A 21,952-nucleotide genomic window follows, 5' to 3' on the forward strand; every position below is an offset into this window, starting at 1 on the left:
CTTCGTCATCTTTGCTGGCCTTGATTTGTTCGCGTCATTCCTTTCATTCTTTTGGTCTTTGCACCACTTCAGACCACCTGATTTCCCCACCTTTGGCCCTGTATGAGGAAAGGTCTCCACCCGCAATACCAACTATACCTTTACACCAGAGATGCTGCCTGGATCGCTGAGTTACTCCAGCATTAAGTGTATATCTCCAGCGTGTGCGGTCCGTCTATGACAAAGCGTATAGTCGGAGACCATTTCATGACACACGTACGCTCGGTCTGAAGAATACCTACTGGATCTCCCGTTTGGCTACGCACATTAGTTCCACTTCCGACCGTTCTGCCTTTGGCCTCTTCCATTACCAATTTATGGCGACGCACAAATTGCAGGCACAGTACCTCATGCTTTGCTTGGGTAGCTTACGACCCAGTGGTATGAACGATCCATTCTCCCAGCTAACCTACAGACATCTACTGCCCACTGCTCTCGCTCGTCCATCACTCACTGCCCCACCTACGCCACCACTTTCTTCACTAAAATCCAATAATCAGTGCCACAGGATTGTATCCCTCGTACGCTCACTGTCTGGAGGCAAGAATCGGCCTATCAGGGAAACTATTTTCTGCTACAGGAAGGAACTGCAGATGTTGATAGAGGGGACCTAAGATAGAGGGGAAATGTTCATATTGTTGTCAATCAGCGGGACAAGCATCATATTTGGATAGAAGAAATGGATGATTTTTGAGTTCGAGACACTTCTTGTGAAGAAACATCACCTATTCTTCTACCCAGAGATATTGCCTGTCCCGCTGAGTTACTTCAACAATATGTGTCTATCTCCTTTTTGCCGCCAGTCCCGATTTGTCCTGTTTTTGTTCTCGTGCTTCCAGTCCCTCCCGACAATCATTCTGAGAAAAGATCTCGATACGAAACGTCTCCGATCCATTTTCTGCGGAGATTATGCCTGTACCGCCTAGTCACACCAGCATGGTGTGTCTATCATCAGCATTAGATGGGAGGAAAATAATGGAGTGGGAAACTGAGGGGTTCCCGCCTCACACAAGGTGGTGGGTAAACGTTGGTGGAATCAGCGGAACAGGCAGTATCTCTGGAGAGAAAGAATGGGTGACGTTTCCGGTCGAGACCCTTCTTCAGATGTTCTTCTGTTACAGTCAATACACGAGGTAGTGTAACGAGAATAATCTCAGAGAGAAAAATATAAATTCACAGCATTGCATCTTTACGCTTCCAAAGAAAAAACGGTCACGATGAGGACGGTTGAAAGATCGGAATTATGCGCTGGTTTTGCGGAGGAACTGCTAGTAGTGTGAGAACAGAAGTGCCGCAACTGTACCAGAGGCCGCTGGTTGTCTAACCTTTATATCTACTGCACAACAAGAGTAAAGCATATAAGTGTATCAGACGTTGATAACATCACATTTGGAGTATTGTGTTCAGTTCTGGGCACCATGCGATAGGAATGATGTTGTCAAGGTGGAAAGGGTACAGAGAAGATTTACGAACACGTTGCCAGGACTAGAAGGTCTGAGCTATAGGGAGATTGAGTAGGCTGGGGCTTTATTTCTTGGAGCGCAGAAGGACGAGGGGTTACCTTATAGTGTTGCATAAAATCATGTAAGGAATAGATCGGCAGATCCACTGAAGTCTCTTAGTAGGGAATACGAGGACCAGAAGACATATTTTTAAGGCGAAGGGTAAATATTTAGTAGGAATCTGAAATTTAACTATTTTACACAAAGGGTGTTGGGTGCATCGAACAAGCTGCCAAAAAGGTAATTAGGGCAGGGACTCTGCCAACATTTATGAAACAGTTAGACAGGTACATGGATCGGACAGGTTTGTAGATATGTGTTCCAAACGCGGGCAGGTGGAACGAGCGTCGCTGGGACATGTTGGCCCGTGTGGGCTAGTTGGGCCGAAGGGCATGTTTCCAGGCTGTATCACTATATGACTCTAAGAGGGAATGACCGGAATGAAGTACCCTCGATCCATCTGCATCCCAGCTGCACATAATTCCACTTGGGTGTGTGGTCCGATGTTTCATTCATTTCAGTCTCTCAATGAAATCTACGAGTTAAAAGTAATCTGCCAAAGCCGAGACTGCGGGGGCTGTCGTCATTTGTTGTTTTCTTTGCAAATTTCACAATGTATCTCTGCACAGTTTTGCAATATCACTCCCTCTGGAGATTCTGTCATTTGTTTTCAATGTCCCTATTTTTGGAAGATGTTGCAAACTCATTACCCTTGCCGAAATCTGATCAGGTACAAAACATCTGAGATTGTGAATGCGCGCGACACAATGTCGATCGCTTGCTTGCAACAAGGGTGTACACTCCGTTTGGCACTGACAATGCTGGAGCGATATTATAGCGTGGAGAAGATATTGTACCCGATCATTGCGGTAATTGGAGTACCTGGTAAGTTACGGCGACGTTTCAAATTTACCCACTCTCTGCAAGGGATGGCGTTGTTCATTTTAGGCAAAGATACATAGAAAACTGGAAACATCGAACACAATGCAGGAATAGGCAATTTGATCCACACCGCCTTTCAATATGATCATGTCTGATAATCTAAAATCAATACCCCGTTAAAGATTTCTCCCCGTATCGTTAATTTCTTAATTACCCTTGATACCGTTGACCCTAAGTAATATATCTAACTCTCATTTGAATACATACAGTGACTTGGTCTCCATTGCCTTCGGTGGCAGATAATTCTACAGATCCAAATCTCTTTGGGTGAAAACGTGTTCCTTCATTTCAGTCGAAAATGCCGACCCCTTATTCTTAAAATGTAACTACTGGTTCTGGCACCCTCAACATCGGGACCATTTTCACACATCTAGCCTTTCCAATTACTTAAGAATGTTATGTTTCTATATGATACCCTCTCATCCTTCTAAGTTGCAGTGAATTGAAACCCAGTCGATCCATTATTTCATCATATGTTCGTCCCGCAATCCCGGGAAATAACCTGATGAACGTACGCTGCATTCTCTCAATAGCACGAATGTCCTTCCGCAAATTAGGAGACCAAAACTCCACATACTACTACAGCTGTGGTCTCGCCAGGGCCATGTGTACCCGCAGTAGGACATCCTTGCTCCAATACTCAAATCCTCTCGATATTAAGGCCAAAGTGCCATTTGCTCTCCTCACTGCCTGCTGTGCTTGTATGCTTACTTTCAGTGTTAAATGTACAATAATACTCGGGTAACGTTGCACCTCCGCTTTAACTCCACCTGACACCATTCAGATAATAATCTGCCTATTATTCTCGAGTGAAAGGTTTACAAGATGCACTGTCGGCCTCCCGATTCTTACGGCGGCATTTCTTAAATGCCCACTACCGTTTAAAAGATGTAACTCTACAGCAAAGATGGATTCCCTTGGATCCACAATGTCCGTGAACCGGATAAATTGATCTGATCTCCCACCATGTGATCTACAGTACATACCTCCATGTCCTGTTAGTTCATTTGCTCCACTAAACGTTTCTTAATGTGCTTGTCGTTTCTGCCTTCACCACCACCCCTGACAGCGTGTACGAGACATCCAGTATTCTCGGTGTAAAGAGCATGCCCACTCCCCAACAGGTCATTTAAATGTCACTACCCTCACGAATAAGTTATGCACAGTAGACTTTGAGATATCCATCCAGTGAAATAGGTTCTGATTGTCTATCCTATTTATGCCTCACAATTGTAAAGTATTCAGTTGGGTCTCACTCTCAAACTCTGACGTTCCAGAGACAATATTCCAAGTAGGGCCAAACTCATTTTATAGCTCGTATTCTCTAATGGAAGAACATTCTGGTTATCCAACTCTGCACGCTCCCCAAATTTGACAAATGAACATAGTACTTTAACGCAACCAAACACATGTCCTATAAGGCGGCAGCATGATCGCCTGACTCATACTCAATGCGCCAATCGCTGCAGGCAGCGCATCATATGCCTTCTTTGCGATTCTATCTACCTGTCTTGCCTCGTTCGACAGCAAGCCCCTACTGAGTATCAGTGTTGTTAAGGGTCCCTGTTTGCAGCTCACCGGATCCCCCAGAGTAAGCTTTTCCTGACAGAAAAATGGATTAGTAAACACATTGTTCTTTGATGTTCTTGGCTCCGGCGTTTTAGCTGCTGTCACCTTAAACCATTTGGCGCTTTGGCAGCCTAATTCAATTCATATATTTTCTATTTATCTTTGTTCACTTTTGTGAAATGCGTTCATAAAACGAATTTACATTTTGCAGAACTGACTGATAATAGAACATCGTCTAACTTTGGAGTATTTTATACAGTTTTGGTCTCCCTCATATAGGAAGGAGGTGGAGAATGGATACGGTGCAGAGGCGGTTTATCAAAATACTATCCAATAGATCGCAATCTCTGTCACGAGAAATTGGACAAATAGAATGTATTGTTCTGTCGGAAGTGACGGGGGCCGAGGAGAGACCTGACGGAAGTACATGTATTGATGACACGCACAGATAAAGTTGATAGGCATAAGTCTTACCCCAAGGTTGAAATGTCAACAACTCGACGGCACAATTAACATGAGAGTGTCTACATTTAAAGGAAAAGTATGAAGGTGGCAGAGGGTCAGAAAGACGTGATGAAATGCAAATGAGACGCAGGAGATAGGAGTGCAAAATTAGGAGAAGTGGATAATTACGGCTGACTGTTGTGGGACAAATGGGAGCGCGCCCGTGTTACGGGAGGGTAGCAGCATTTAGTCTTGGATTGTATTGGGTTGTTTTTCTGTGGAACAAGATACAACATTGTGGGAGGCATGGAGAATGTACACATTGATTGAGGTGTAGACATTGCGTTAAGTAGGTATGTTACAAAAGTTACCGTCAGCGGCGCTGCAGTTCTGCCACTGGCCGTGTGCGCGACTTTGGCGCCTTTTGAGAGGGAGGGGAGGCTAGGGTAAAATGCCGTTTCTTCCTGCCTGTCGGAGTCGATCTTTCTCAGGCTGCTAAGCTGCTGCAGACAAATCGCTCCGATATCCGTTCTCGGAAGTTTAAAAAAAGTCGCTGGACAATTTAATCGTTAGAGAAAATTAAAAATATTGTTCTAACGCCGTCAACGCCGACAACGGGACGGATCTCACGTAGGGGGAAAAAACATAAGATAAGTCGTATATTTCACATGGACACTTGCTTCTTAGTATTACTTTATACCAAATTTCATTGGCGAAAATGTGATTATGGATCCCATAAGAACCGGCAGTGTTTTTCTTGCCGAGATGGGGTTTAAATTCACCGCAGCCGCAACGTTCCATACGATCGCGTTCCACAAAATCTCACTCGCAAGATGATTTCAATGCCCATTAATTTACGCGAATTAAACAATAAATTCCTTCAATTTGGCCTATAAATTAATGACAACGAGATTTAAAAATCATGTTATATTGTAAATTCTTGTGTGAATGGTATATGTGTTGTATGGTTATATGAATGTTATTTGGACACTTGGGCTATTTAAAAATGTTAACCTTTTCTTAAGAAATGGATAGATGTTTAGATCTAGTCATTGAATTTTGTAATTAGCTACAATTAGGTAACTAACTAATTATGTGCTTTAATTTCAGGTCATCCAAGAAAGATTGTTTTATATTTGTTTCAGAATGCTTCATCTATAATAACTGGCAATTTCATTGAGTTCTCTTAATTATTAAGAAAACCATGGGCTTTTGACTTCCTCGATCACAGCTTTTGCGATAAGTCAATGGACACGTAATAAGCAACAAGATGCTAATTTCAGTATGAAAATAGCGTAAACTTGTTTAATACTGAAGATATGAAAGTGAATTAATTGTCAAATTAAACTTCCCGTTATGCTATATCTGAAGGGATAAATTGCACACTTGATTTTTAAAATCTCAACATTTTGTAACATTCTTACTTTAAGGTGAACGAGGCAACGTTGAAAATGTTTTTGCACAGTAACTGTTGTTGTATAGAGCGCTCTGCCATGATTGGTTTGTAAGCCTATATGTAAGTGGCGTTTAAGAAACTTAAAGGAGCTTCGCTGTTCCATTCTATTAAGTAATGGTTAGATATGTAAGACCTGTATGTAGATGAGATACATACACACATTGTCGCCGAAAGGAATGTTTCTGCGTTGTTCCTTTCTAGGTTCTACAGTCTAGATGTATAGCCCCTTTTATAATATCATTGATGGCACCGCCCGTCTGGTGGCAACCAACTCTGCAATGATCTTCTAGATGAGAAAAAGGAACCACTCTCTGGGACCGGAATGTACGTCGCTGTCCCCTCCCTCTCCCTCCCCAGTTCAGCCACCAGTCTTACTGTCTCAGACTACATTCTACCACTGTCCCGCCCACTCACCTGTCATCAGTCTGAAGAAAGGTACCGACCGGAACGACACCTATTCTCTTTCCCCATAAATGCTGCCTGTTCCGCTCAGGTACTCCAGTATTTTGTGTCTAACGCCGGAATATATGGGTTCAGATATCTCCACATGCCTTGACTTTTTTTTTTACCTTCTAGTCAATTTAATAGCGATCGTGATCCTATCGCGGGGAAAATGTGGTCTCTCCATCTGCACGACTCGCTACCTGGTGGCCATGGCAGCAGCGGATCTGCTAGTCATTGTTGCTGAAGTCATATTACGTCAGATCCACTCTTACTACTTCCCGGTGAATTTCCTGGACCTCACCTCCGTGTGCATTCTACGCCGTCTGCTACGCCGTGTCTCCACGGACTGTTCCGTTTGGTTCACCGTCACATTCACCTTCGACCGTTATGTCGCTATTTGTTGCCAGAAGCTGAAAACAAAATATTGCACCCGGCAAACAGCGGCTGCAGTTCTCGCAACCATCGTCGTTCTGTTCTGTCTGAAAAACGTTCCATTCGCCTTCCCATTTCGGGCTGGACAGATAATCGATAACGTATCGTGGTTCTGTTACTATAAACCAAGTTATTTCATAGAGCCTGGATGGGTGGTATTGGACAGTTTCGACACAATTTTAACTCCTATCGTCCCTTTCGTTATAATCCTGCTTCTCAACGCTCTGACAGTCCGCCACATTGTAGTAACCAGTCGGATCCGTAAAGAACTCAGGGGGCAGTCCAAGGGGGAGAACGGCAGTGACCCGGAGATGGAGAGCAGACGGAGGTAAATGGTTTTGCTTCTCACGCTATCCGGCAGCTTCATCCTCCTGTGGCTGACTAGCGTTGTGGATTATTTCTATTATCAGTTCGCAACATCTTTTATCGATTATAACGATTATGAAGACATTTTTCACGAAGTTGGTTCTTTGCTAAAGAATCTTAGCTGCTGCACGAACACTATTATTTACGCTGTCACCCAGTCCAAGTTTAGGGAGCAGATGATAAGCGCTGTAAAATATCCTGTCACCTCCTTGTTTCGGTTCATCAATAAAATCGTGTCCTAAGCGAAACCACAATGCATTACAATATACGAGGTGCAGATTTCGGCCCCCGATATTCGCCGCTTCTGTCATGGAGCCACCGATCGGGCTGCATGCAAAATAGGCGGCGGATCATCTGCGATCTCTGACCAATATGCATATCGGCTGCCCTCGCAATTCTAGCGCCACTGATAGAACATCTCTGCAATCTATGCCGGATGCCAACAGGACCGGCATCGTTCCCCGCATCACAACACCCAATTTTAAATCGCGATGTAATGAACAATTCCTGCAGTCACCAATCCCTCCCAGGTTCTGAATTTCCCCAACATTCATGAATGTGAATGGGTTGAATAGAAAGCGGTGCAGAAAAGGCACATTAGATCGCTAATTGTTAACGCTGGTACTTAAAAAAGTATAAATATATTCTTAAATGATACGAGTGTCGCGGGTTATGGGGAGAAGGCATGAGAATGAGGTTAGAAGGCGGGATAGATCAGTTATGATTCAATGAAATAGGCTTGATGGGTCGAATGGTATTACTCTGCACATATGACCTTATTAAGTTACTACATTTTAGAATGGAGAACGACTTTCTCATGACAGGTAGAATAATGAGCAATCCATTCTTGCTCAAGTTATCATCAAGATTGTCAATCTCTTCGTGTAGTATATCAACAAATTGTTTCATTACCGATGTTTTTTTATAGATTCCTCCATTTCCTCCATTTATTTTTATTTTTCAGCCATTTCAGCAGCTACTCTTTGAACTTGATTTTCTTTTTCAAAGCTTTCTGATTATTTGTACTTATTCCAATTCTATGGTTCGTTGTCTTACTTGAGATATTGTAACAGATTTCTCGGGATTGTTCTTGTGTATTAAAAGTACCAAAGAATCCCCTGTATCAGCGGAATGTCTGACAACTTCTCGTACACACTCTTACAAAGGTTCAATGGTTGGGTATTAATGGTGGAGTAGCAAAATGGATTCAAAAGTGGCTGAATGGGAGATGCCAGAGAGTAATGGCGGATGGTTGTTTGTCAGGTTGGAGGCCAGTGACGAGTGGGGTGCCACAGGGATCTGTGTTGGGTCCACTGTTGTTTGTCATGTACATCAATGATCTGGATGATGGTGTGGTAAATTGGATTAGTAAGTATGCAGATGATACTAAGATAGGTGGGGTTGCGGGTAATGAAGTAGAGTTTCAAAGTCTACAGAGAGATTTATGCCAGTTGGAAGAGTGGGCTGAAAGATGGCAGATGGAGTTTAATGCTGATAAGTGTGAGGTGCTACATCTTGGCAGGACAAATCAAAATAGGACGTACATGGTAAATGGTAGGGAATTGAAGAATGTAGGTGAACAGAAGGATCTGGGAATAACTGTGCACAGTACCCTGAAAGTGGAATCTCATGTAGATAGAGTGGTACAGAAAGCTTTTGGTGTGCTGGCCTTTATAAATCATAGCATTGAGTATAAAAGTTGGGATGTAATGTTAAAATTGTGCAAGGCATTAGTGAGGCCAATTCTGGAGTATGGTGTACAATTTTGGTCGCCTAATTATAGGAAGGATGTCAACCAAATAGAGAGAGTACAGAGGAGCTTTACTAGAATGTTGCCTGGGTTTCAGCAACTAAGTTACAGAGAAAGGTTGAACAAGTTAGGGCTTTATTCTTCGGAGCGCAGAAGGTTAAGGGGGGACTTGATAGAGGTTTTTAAAATGATGAGAGGGATAGACGGAGTTGACGTGGAAAAGCTTTTCCCACTGAGAGTAGGGAAGATTCAAACAAGGGGACATGACTTGAGAATTAAGGGACTGAAGTTTAGGGGTAACATGAGGGGGAACTTCTTTACTCAGAGAGTGGTAGCTGTGTGGAATGAGCTTCCAGTGAAGGTTGTGGAGGCAGGTTTGTTTTTTATCATTTACAAATAAATTGGATAGTTATATGGACGGGAAGGGAATGGAGGGGATGGGCTGAGCGCAGGTATATGGGACTAGGGGCGATTATGTGTTCGGCACGGACTAGAAGGGTCGAGATGGCCTGTTTCCGTGCTGTAATTGTTATATGGTTATATGGTTATACACGATAAAAGGTATTTTCTCCGGTAGTTATTTTTAGATCGAGCCCGTCTTTCCACTCATCTTTTTTTTTTAAACGATTTAATGCATTCCTCGGGAGCGGAGGTAATTGCTGCGCTTCTAACTGCTCCATGGCGCCACCGGTAGTCCTCCATGTGACTGTAACTGTTTTCTCCGGTTGCTCCGGTTTTCTTACACACTCCAAAGACCATACAGGGTTGTAGTTTAATTGGCTTTGGTAATATTGTAAGTTGTCCCTGATTCAATTTGGGAGCAATATTACTGAAAGTAACAAAGAGAATAACTGCACAGGTGCAAATTATTTATCATAGGAAATGAAAAAAACCAACCTGTAAACCAATTAATAACGTGACCATCCAATATGTAAGGCATAATAGTAAGCATGAGTCATTTGGTGAAATTCATGGTCACTGTCAATGTCCACAAATTCTGCTCCTGAGATCTCTATGGTACAGGTTCACCACATGAATTCATGTGGTTCAAAAATAACGTGTCACCTTCTCAAGCGTGACTGGAGGCAGGTGATAAAAAATGGTGACAACCCATATTAAAGATAGATATGTTTTAAATGAGAATAAATGAATGGTCAGAACCGCCTACTCAAATTGTACAATTGTGCACCACAGGCAAGATGAAAGTGTAGCTTAGATACTCAGTTTTACCTCAGGCATCCAGCAGTACAATTCAGCAAAGAATAACAAGATTCTGACAACACTGTTTAAATTATTTTTTGTTGAGAGGCCTGGGAGAGGTGGTAATATCGGCTGCACTGAAGCAGAACAACTTATCACTTCCCAAGGTCATTCTTTAGGCATGTCTTTTTCTAACATAATGATCAGAATACTTTTGATTTGGATTATTGTGCATGGTTCTTGTCACCCTGTTAAAGATGGGATAAGGAGTCTCTAGAGCGGGTGCTGAAGAGGTTTTCCAGAATGTTGCAAGCCTTGGTGGTTGTTATCTCTAAGCAGAGTATGGATAAATGTGTATTGTTTGCTCAGGTGTTCAGCAGGTGATAATTGGTAGAACTTGTATAGGTAATTACGCCCTCTGGAACCCTGTCAAACGGGAGGCCTGGTACGCCAACGCAACACGTTCCCCAATGCAATATTCCACCACTCACCTGCTCCCCCAATGCACCCCCCCCACAAAACGCAATATTTCCCCACTCACTCATAGCCCCTAACTGCGCAGGCACGGCTCATTCCCCCCCTCCCCCTATTCCCCCAGCCCTCCCCTCCCCCTCCTTTTCAACCTCCCTCTTCTTTCCCCTCTCCCCCTCCCCTTCCGCAATACCTCCATCACATCCCCCATCTCCTTTCCCCTCCCCTCAGTCACTCCCTCCCTCCCTCCTTTACTCCTCTCCCCTCCTCCTATTCCCTATCACCACTTCCTACCGCCCCCACTCCCCCTCCATTCCCCCTATTTTCCCCGCGCACTACTTTCCTCACATCCGCTACATTCCACCACTCCTTACCTAGCTCTTCCTCTCCCTCAAACCCCCCTCTCCCTCCTCATTCACAAGGATCTTTTCCCTCTCATCCCCTCCCAAAATCCCTCCCTCACCACTCCCTCACCTTTCTCCTACCTCGGTAGCTCGCTCCCTCCCTCCATACATCCATCAAAAGCAGCAACTGCAGTCCATTCCTCCACAGGTCATTCATGGTTAGCCGTGGTTCAGATCAATTTGTCTTGACGATTGCACTGGTTTGCATCGTGGGCATGTCCCACGAGCATTCGACAACATGCGACAAGCGCGACCGAACGTGGACGCTTTAGCCGTACGGCCTCGCGGGGCCGATCCCACTTCGATCGGCGGAGCCGTATGTAGTTGTGCAGAGATAGTCCCGACATCGCGCGTGGCTCGGAAAAACTGACACTGTCCAAAGATTCTGCGCGGCAACGGCCTACCGGCCCGCAGCCGCATTGAGTCTGGACGCACCGCCTCGACGAGCGTGCGCAGGGTCCTGACGTCGTACGCAGCGTCTGGAAGCCGTACGCAGCATATTGATGGCGTACGCCTAGCGCGGACATCCCGCGGACTTCTCTAGAACTCCACGTCAACTCGGACGGGATCACTCGACCGCCGCGCGGCCGCCGCTTCCGATTTGGTCGCGCTTGCCGCATGCAGTCGCATGCTCGTGGGATAGGCTCTTTACTCAAACTCCGCGCAAACAGCTCGGCCACCATGCAACCCGACTCTCCCTCCCTCCCTCCCTCTGCCCACTCCGGCTCAGTCGCCGCTCGGCCCGTTCCCGCCCTGCCCGCTCGCTCGCAATCTGCTGCCGCACGCCCGCCTACCTACCTGCCTGCTCGCTGGCGCCGTCGGGGCCGCGAGGTGGGGGTATGGGGGGGGGGGGGGGGGGGGGGGGGGGGGGGGGGGGGGGGGGGGGGGGGGGGGGGGTGGGAGTTGGTGTTCATCTCGGTGGGCACCACGAGCTTCAATAGACGATAGACAAGAGGTGTAGGTGTAGGCCAGTAGGCCCTTCGAGCCAGCACCGCCATTCAATGTGACCATGGCTGATCATCCATAAACAGAACCCCGTTCCTGCCTTTTCCCCATAACTACTGTCTCTGTTATCTTTAAGAGCCCTATCTATCTCTCTCTTGAAGTTATCCAGAGAACCTGCCTCCACCCCCAGGTGGAGGCCGGCAGATAATTCTGAGGCAGATAATTCCACACTGACAACTGTGTGGAAACGTGTTACCTCGTCTCCTTTCTAAATGGTTTACCTCTTATTCTTAAACTGTGGCCCCTGGTTCTGGACTCCCGAAACATCGGAAACACGTGTCTAAACCCTTAATAATGATATATGCTTCAATAAGACCCCCTCTAATCCGTCTAAATTCCAGAGTATACTAGTCCTAGCCGCTCCATTCTATCAACATAAGACAATCTCGCCACCCCGGGAATTAACCTGGTGAACCAGCGCTGCACTCTCTCTATAGCAAGAATTTCCTTTCTCTAGTTGTGAGACCAAAACTACACACAATACCCCCAGCGTGGTCTCACTAGGGCATTGTAGAACTACAGTAGGACCGCTTTGCTTCTATACTGAACTCCTCGTGTTATGAAGACCGACATGCCACTTCCTTTCTTCACTGCCTGCTTACTTTCAGTGACTGATAAACAAGGACCCCAGATCCCGTTGTACTCCCCTTTTCCCAAGTTGATCCAATTGAGATAATAATCTGAATTTCTGTTTTTCCCACCAAAGTGGATGACCTCACATTTATGCACATTAAACTGCACCTGCCATTCATCTGCCCACTCACCCAACCTGTCCATGTCACCCTGCAACCTCATAGTATCCTCTTCACAGTTCACACTGTCACCCAGCTTTTTTTACTTTAATCGCTTCATCCAAATCAATAATGTATATTGTTCATAGCTGCGGTCCCAGCACCATGTCTTGCGGTACCCAACTAGTCATTGTCTGCCATTCTGAAACATAGAAACATAGAAACATAGAAAATAGGTGCAGGCGTAGGCTATTCGGCCCTTCGATCCTGCACCGCCATTTGATATGATCATGGCTGATCATTCAGATTCAGATTCAGATTCAGATTCAATTTTAATTGTCATTGTCAGTGTACAGTACAGAGACAACGAAATGCATTTAGCATCTCCCTTGAAGAGCGACATAGCAAACGATTCATCCAAGGAAAGAACCTTTTAATCCCTACTCTTTCATTCCTGACTGCAAACCAATGTTCTATCCATGGCAGTAACCTACCTCCAATGCCATGTGCTCTAATTTTGCCATAAGTCGGTCATTCAAGTAAAAAGCAATGGAACGCACAAAATATATTTTAACATAAACATCCAACGCAGTGACTCCTCTACATCCCTCACTATGATGAGTTTACTATAGGACCAGGAAGGTTTTACTGCAGTTCTACAGGGTCTTGGTGAGACCACGCCTGGAGTATTGCGTACAGTTTTGGTATCCTAATCTGAGGAAGGATATTCTTGCCGTAGAGGAAGTACAGAGAAGGTTCACCAGACTGATTCCTGGGATGTCAGGACTTGCATATGGAGAAATACTTGATAGATTCGACTTGTACTCGCTAGAATTTAGAAGGTTGAAGGGGGATCTTATAGAAACGTACTACATTTTTAAGGTGTTGGACAGGCTAGATGCAGAAAGATTATTCCCGATGTTTGGGAAGTCCAGAACAAGGGGTCACAGAAGTCTTTTAGGACCGAGATGAGAAATACATTTTTCACACAGAGAGTGGTGAATCTCCGAAACTCTCTGCCACAGAAGGTAGTTGAGGCCAGTTCATTGGCTATATTTAAGAAGGAGTTAGATGTGGCCCTTGTGGCTAAAAGGATCAGGGGGTATGGAGAGAAGGCCGGTACAGGATACTGATTTTGATAATCAGCCATGATCATATTAAATGGCGGTGCACGGGCGAATGGCCTCCTTCTGCACCTATTTTCTATGTTTCTATGTTTCTATGAAAGGCGAAAAAAAGTACAATATCTTCCCTTCTTTGTTCTCCGCGGTCGGGGGCCTCGAGCCCTCCGTTAACGGGGCGATCTTACTCCCGCATCCGGCGGCGTTCAGGTCTTCCGCGTCGGGGCGATCAGCTCCTGCATCGGGGGGAATCTCAGCTTCCCGCGCAGAGCGATCGGACCCCTGGTCGGTCCTTGTCGAACCTTCTGCGTCGTTCGAGCTCCCGACGTCTACGGTCTCTACACGAGACTGCGAGTTCAAGATGGTAATGTCCGAAGGCCCGATGTTGGAGCCGTCTTTGACGACAGATCGGCTCCGATGGTCAGTCCACGCCCCGCGGTGGGGTTCAAATTCATTCCCGAGCGATGCTTCCAGCTCCATGACGGTTGGCCGCAGACTGACTGGAGATACGACCCGGAAAACAATCGCATCCCCGGCAGCATAATAGATGTGGGGGGGGGGGGGGGGGGGGGGGGGGGGACCCCGACCCCCTCCCCCATCCCTCACATAAAACAAACCAGATAACATAAACACAAACTTAAAAAAATAATAATAACATAAGAAGAAGAAAAGCATCAGACAGACTGTTGGCGAGGCTGCCAACCGTGCGGCGCCCCCTGTTAATAGTTTATCAGCTTATCAGGACGACAGATAGCACAATGGGCTAAGAGTTGGGCTGGCGACCGGAAGGTAGCCGGTTCAAATCCCGCTTGGAGTGCATACTGTCGTTGTGTCCTTGGGCAAGACACTTCACCCACCTTTGCCTGTAATGGAATGTTACGGCGGCAGGCGCGGGCACACCGCGACGCCCTGTGTCTCCCTTTCAAGGGAGATGCTAAAAATGCATTTCGTTGTCTCTGTACTGTACACTGACAATGACAATAAATTGAATCATTTCATTTCAGGCGACAGATAGCACAATGGGCTAGGAGTTCGGCTGGTGACCGGAAGGTAGCCGGTTCAAATCCCGCTTGGAGTGCATACTGTCGTTGTGTCCTTGGGCAAGACACTTCACCCACCTTTGCCTGTAATGGAATGGCGGCAGGCGCGGGCACACCGCGACGCCCTGTGTCTCCCTTTCAAGGGAGATGCTAAAAATGCATTTCGTAATGTGGACACCGCCGAGCAAACATATTTTCAATCAGTTGGCGGTGAAAACAGCCCAGTGTAGCTGAGTGCATTCAAACTAGAATTCGTGGGGTGTTTAGATAGTACAGGAGATTGGCCGCGGGTTGGAAGGCGGCAATTGGTAAGGAAGGACATACCCGAGGGGCCTAAATGTCTATGCCCGCCCCTACTTTATCCCTCCCGATTGCTGGGCGGTTTGCGTCATCTGATGAGTGTAGGATTTGATTCCACTGGACGTGTTGGGGATCCCTGTGCTTGGGGTCTGACTCAGCGAGGGAACCACCAGGAGGCTGCCTGCGGACTTTAACATCTTGGAGCGGGCGATCGCTTTGCCAGGGCTCGACGTTTGTAACATAGAAACATTAAAAAAATAGGTACAGGAGTGCGCCATTCGGCCATTCGAGCCCGCACCGCCATTCAATATGACCATGGTTGATCATATATAGAAGGTTCGCCAGACTAATTCCTGTGCTGGCAAGACTTTGACATGAATAAAGATTGGATATACTCGGCTTGTGCTCGCTAGAATTTAGATGATTGAGGGGGAATCTTATAGAAACTCACACAATTCTTAAGAGGTTGTACAGGCTAGATGCAGAAAGATTGTTCCCGATGTTGGGAGTGTCCAGAACAAGGGGTCACTGTTTAAGGATGAGGGGGATGTCTTTTAGGACCGAGATGAGAAAAACATTTTCCACACAGAGAGTGGTGAATCTGTGGACTTCTTGGATGTGGCCCTTGTGGCTAAAATAATCAGGGGGTATGGAGAGAAGGCAGGTACATGATACTGTGTTGGATGGTCAGCCATTATCCTATTGAATGGCGGTGCATCCTCGAAGGGCCGAATGGCCTACTCTTGCACCTATTTTCTATTTCCCAATGTTCCTATTCCTGCCCCTACTTATATTCCTACGATTGCAGATTAATTTGCGTGACCTGATGGGTGCATATTTGATACCAGGGGGTATGTAGGGTGTCCCTATGCTTGAAAATCTGACTCAGTGACGGGACCGTGTGAGGCAACAATGTCCATTATCTATTGCGGCCAACATTTGACCACGCCCTTTACTCCAAGCGGCCAATCGGCCACGTCTTCCTCTGACGTTGTTTACATGGCACCTAGCAACCATTCTCCCGGCCGACCAATCAGACGACGGGCCTCGCCCACAATGACGGCGTATAAATAGCGCGACCGGCGGCGTCAGCCAGTCATTGTCGAGAGCTGCGGTGTTCACCGGACATTATGGTAGGTGACGTGATAGAACTCTGAGGACCGCCGCGTTCCATGGAGACAGGAACTCCATTGGTCGAAGGAGCCCACTGTGGGCGGCGTGCTCCATTCAGGGAAAAGGGAGCGGTGCTCAGCGAATGCAGTAGTAGCTGGGAGTCCCAGTTAACACCGGGACGTGCACACAGATTGGTGGGGACGGGTTCGGGTGTGGGGGCGGGGCGGTTGCATTTCCAGGGTTGGAAGGAGCGTGAGGATGGGACGCGCCTGACAGCAACCCGGTGATTTTAAGCCCCACCCCGCTCCCGCCGTCTCTCAACACAACACTAAGGCAAGTTATCAACTTCCGGTACTAATCACGTGTTTCTCTCCCATCCCCAGCGCGAGTGTATTTCAGTTCACGTCGGCCAGGCCGGGTGCCAGATTGGCAACGCTTGCTGGGAGCTCTATTGCCTGGAGCACGGGATTCAGCCGGATGGACAGATGCCGAGCGACAAGACCATCGGGGCCGGCGACGACTCCTTCAACACTTTCTTCAACGAAACGGGGGCGGGCAAGCACGTCCCGCGGGCCGTATTCGTCGACTTGGAGCCCACGGTGATCGGTAATTTGAAATGGCAGTCTTGGGCTCATATGTCCGGGAATGTCTCAACACGTCCGCGCGTAGTGCAAGGAAGGGGCGTTTGTGGCGCTGGTTAATTCTCTGTTCACTGCTCTCTCCCCTGCAGATGAGGTGCGGACCGGCACATACCGGCAGCTCTTCCACCCCGAGCAGCTCATCACGGGAAAGGAGGACGCGGCCAATAACTACGCCCGGGGACACTGCTCGGTCGGCAAGGAGATCGTGGACCTGGTGCTAGATCGTATCCGGAAGGTGGTAGGTGGACTTGCAATAGAACTTCTCAGCATTATTGTATTACCACCGAACTTCCGATGGTGTGTCCCTCTCCCAAGCGTCATCTGAGAACTGCGTGTACTGTGCACTTACCACACCTTAAAGCAATGCCCAGCCTACTGTGACATTTCCACACATCGGTAAAAGGGATCTCAATAAATGCCCTAAGAATGTGCATAAATATCTATCAAGTCTCCGAAATAAACTATCCAGATTAGGCCAACCTCACTGTCTAAATCCAGTAATCATGTTTCCATACAGTATAATTCCATGTCTATCAATTACATTATTTAAATAAATATCTATCAGGTCTCTGGGAAGAAAAATAATCCACACGTGTCCAATCTGTCCGCATAGCTAAAGTTCTCAAATCTGGGCATAATTCTGGCGAAACTCATCTGCGCCCTCATCTATGTTTGCACGTCCGTCCTGAAATGGAGCATCTGGAACAGCACAGAATACTACGAATACAGCATATACATGTATTCTCAAGTCAACTCAAATTTAAAGCAGTTGTTCCTTGCTGTAACACGGCGGAGGCCGAATAGCTTACCGAATTTCGAATGATTTGTACAGAAATTCACTGGTGTTTAGAAGGATGAGGGGGATCTTATAGAAACATATCCAATTATAAAACGACTGGACCAGCTAGCTGCAGGAAAAAAAATGTTCCCACTTTCGGGTGAGTCCAGAACCAGGGGCCACAGTCATAGAATAAATGGGAGGTAATTTAAGACTGAGGTGAGAAACAAACGTTTTCACCCGGAGAGTTGTGAATTTAAGGAATTCCCTGCCACAGATTTAGTTAGAACTCGAGGGGCTAGTGGAATCAAGGGATATGGGGAGCAGGCAGGCACGGGTTATTGACAGGGGATGATCAGCCAAGATCACAATGAATGGCGGTGCTGGCTCTAAGGGCCGAATGACCTCCTCCTGCACCTATTATTTATGTCTCTATGTTTCTCTGTTTACTAATGTGGATGGGAAGAGTTGTCATGTATAACGACCCAATGCAGCTAAATCCTCCGAGTCCAGACTGCCGACGAAATCAGCATTTAAATGCTGGGATAGACTATAAATAGACAATGTTGCTGGATCATTCCAGTCCTATCTTCATGAGCTCAAACTCAGAGGCAGTTTGGTGGCGTGTATCATTAATGTCACATCTGGTATTCTATTCATGATTTCCGTTTTCCTACTACCCAAGGCCGACCAGTGCACCGGTCTGCAGGGGTTCCTCATCTTCCACAGTTTCGGTGGCGGCACCGGCTCGGGCTTCACCTCCCTCCTCATGGAGAGACTCTCCGTCGATTACGGCAAGAAATCCAAGCTGGAGTTTGCCGTCTACCCAGCGCCGCAGATCTCCACCGCCGTGGTCGAGCCCTACAACTCGGTGCTGGTCACCCACTGCACCCTGGAGCACTCCGACTGCGCCTTCATGGTTGATAACGAGGCCATTTACGACGTGTGTCGGCGGAACCTGGACATCGAGCGCCCCACCTACACCAACCTCAACCGCCTGATCGCGCAGATCGTGTCGTCTATTACCGCCTCGCTGCGCTTCGACGGCGCCCTCAACGTGGACCTGACTGAGTTCCAAACCAACCTGGTCCCCTACCCGCGCATCCACTTCCCGCTCGCCACCTACGCGCCGCTGATCTCGGCCGAGAAGGCTTACCACGAGCAATTGTCGGTCCCCGAAATCACCAACGCCTGCTTCGAGCCGGCCAACCAGATGGTGAAGTGCGACCCCCGCCAGGGCAAGTACATGGCGTGCTGCATGTTGTACCGTGGGGATGTGGTCCCCAAGGACGTCAACGCCGCCATCGCCACCATCAAGAGCAAGCGCAGCATCCAGTTCGTGGACTGGTGTCCAACCGGGTTCAAGGTAAGTGAAGGGTTTGAGACAAAATCATGTGTACCTGGTGGAGGAGGGGACATTGGCTATGTTTGTCCAATACCACAGTTGAACGGCACAGCTAGATATGTTGGATAGATATCAATATATTCAACGACAATAATTGTACAAGGACCTCTGCCATTCTCAACACTGTGCCCTCCCTACTCAACACCCCAACCCACTGAAGTCATCCCATGGGAATGTTTTAACCCGATCGTAACATTTGCAGGAGACATCCTATCCTGATGCTGGCGCAAGGGATGGAGGAGAGTGGGTTGATTTGGAGGAATTCGTGTGCTTGTAAACGGTGGGTCGAAGTACCTCTTTCTACCAGTAAAAATATCCAGGGAATATTGAGCACCTGATAGGGGAAGAAGTAAATAATTGGGTTAATCTCTTACTTGACACGTTCCCCTTTCCAGCGCTATCGCCAGGGGAACAGAGGCTCTGCAATGCACCCAGAACACGGGGTTTACACGGTGAAGGGGTTGGTAGGAGCTCGCATGTTGACAGGGGTCCAGGAATTGATATCCAATGTGTGCACTTTCCAACCCCCGCAGGTGGGCATCAACTACCAGCCCCCGACGGTGGTGCCCGGGGGCGACCTGGCCAAGGTGCAACGCGCTCTCTGCATGCTGAGCAACACCACCGCCATCGCCATGGCCTGGACCCGTCTGGACCTGAAGTTCGACAAGATGTACGCCAAGCGGGCCTTTGTCCACTGGTACGTGGGAGAGGGGCTGGAGGAAGGGGAGTTCCAGGACGCGCGGGAGGACATGGCGTCGCTGGAGAAGGACTACCAAGAGGTGGCCCTGGATTCCACCGAACTTGCAAGAGCAGAGGAGGAAGGAGAGGAGTAGACGATATTACTTTAAATTAAAATGTTTAATGAAATGCCACATTTATGCAACAGAGCAACGTTAGATTTGGAAAGAAAGTTTAATAAGACATCATTATACCACCAAAATTAAATGTATTTGAAAACATAATCCATTTGGAAGTCTATCCGCTTGACTTTGGAAAAGCCTCAGGACATTTTCACCCTGGCTGCAGAAGATTGATTGCGACAATAATGAATAGCATGGTGCGGTCATGTCAGTGCGAAACTGACATAAATAAGGTGGGGGGGGGGGGGGGGGGGGTGGAAGGATGCGGGGGGAGGTCCAGAGGGGGGTGGAGCAAATGTAGAGGGGTGGCGAGGGAGAGGTAAAGAGAGACAAAGGGACGGGCAAGGGAGGAGATAGGTGTGGGAATTCGGGGGGGGGGGGGGGTGGAGGGTTCAGTGTTCAAAGATGAATTACAAAGCTTCAAGAAGCCAAGGCATAGGGTGAGGTAGGTTGTTGAAAAATTCTTCAAGTCCTACCCCAAATACCATTTGTTCTAATTTTGCCGTAAGTCAGTCATTCAAATAAAAAGCAATGGAACGCACAAAATACATTTTAATATAAACATCTACCACAGCGACTTCTCTACATTCCTCACTGCGATGATTTGAGTATAGGAGCAGGGAGGTTCTAGTGCAGTTGTACATGGTCTTGGTGAGACCACGCCTGCAGTAATGAGTACAGTTATGGTCTGCTAATCTGAAGAAGGACATTATTGCCATAAAGGAAGTACAGAGAAGGTGTATCAAACTGATTCCTGTGATGTCAGGACTTTCATATGAAGAAAGACTTGATAGACTCGGCTTGTACTCGCTAGAATTTAGAAGATTGAAGAGGGATCTTATAGAAGCTTAAAACATTATTAAAGGGTTGGACAGGCTAGATGCAGAAAGATTGTTCCTGATGTAGGTGAAGTTCAGAGCAAGGGGTCACAGTTTAAGGATAAGGGGGAAAGTCTTTTATATAGAAACATGGAAAATACGTGCAGGAGTAGGCCATTCGGGCCCTCGAGCCTGCTCCGCCATTCATTATGATCATGGCTGATCTTCCAACTCAGTATCCTCTACATGCCTTATCTCCATACCCGCTGATCCCTTTAGCCTCAAGGGCCACATCAAACCATCTCTTAAATATAGCCAATGAACTGGCCTCAACTACCTTCTGTGGCAGAGAATTCCAGAGATTCACCACTCACTGTGTGAAAAATGTTTTCCTCATCTCGGTCCGAAATGATTTCCCCCTTATCCTTAAACTCTGACCCCTTGTTCCGGACTTCCCCAACAGCGGGAACAATCTTCCAGCATCTCGCCAGTCCAACCCCTTAAGAATTTTGTAAGTTTCTATAAGATCCCCTCTCAATCTTCTAAATGCTAGCGAGTACAAGCCGATTCTACCCAGTCTTTCTTCATATTAAAGTCCTGACATCCCAGGAATCAGTCTGGTGAACCTTCTCTGTACTCACTCTATGGTAAGAATGTCTTTCCTCAGATTAGGACAACCAAAACTGTACGCAATACCCCAGGTGTGGTCTCACCAAGACACTGTACAACTGCAGTAGAACATTCCTGCTCCTATAATAAAATCCCTTTGCTATGAATGCTAACATACCATTCGCTTTCTTCGCTGCCTGCTGCACCTGCATGCCTACTTTTAATGACTGGTGTACCATGACACCCAGGTCTCGTTGCATCTCCGCTTTTCTTAATCGGCCACCGTTCAGATAATAATTTCCAGTTTTTGCCACCAAAGTGGATAACCTCACATTTATCCACATTATACTGCATTTGCCCACTCACCCAGCCTATCCAAGTCACCTTGCAGCCTCCTAGCATCCTCCTCACGGCTAACACTGCCCCCATATATTCGTGTCATCCGCAAACTTGGAGATGTAGCATTCAGATCCCTCGTCCAAATCATTAATATATTTTGTAAATAGCTGGGG

At 47.0% G+C, this 21,952-nt stretch overlaps 1 protein-coding gene across 1 annotated transcript; it reads left to right on the plus strand.

Moving 5' to 3' along the window:
• The first annotated feature begins 16,311 nt into the window (after window positions 1-16,311).
• LOC129716329 (tubulin alpha-1B chain-like) lies at window positions 16,312-20,094 on the plus strand. The gene is made up of 5 exons (XM_055666199.1): window positions 16,312-16,349; window positions 16,713-16,935; window positions 17,060-17,208; window positions 18,434-19,114; window positions 19,687-20,094. Exons 1-5 carry the CDS (start codon window positions 16,347-16,349, stop codon window positions 19,984-19,986), a joined length of 1,356 nt encoding a protein of 451 aa, XP_055522174.1. The 5' UTR covers window positions 16,312-16,346; the 3' UTR covers window positions 19,987-20,094.
• Window positions 20,095-21,952: the final 1,858 nt, after the last annotated feature.

Source organism: Leucoraja erinacea, unplaced genomic scaffold (genome assembly GCF_028641065.1).
Source record: "Leucoraja erinacea ecotype New England unplaced genomic scaffold, Leri_hhj_1 Leri_209S, whole genome shotgun sequence".
NCBI classification, from domain to species: Eukaryota; Metazoa; Chordata; class Chondrichthyes; order Rajiformes; family Rajidae; genus Leucoraja; species Leucoraja erinaceus.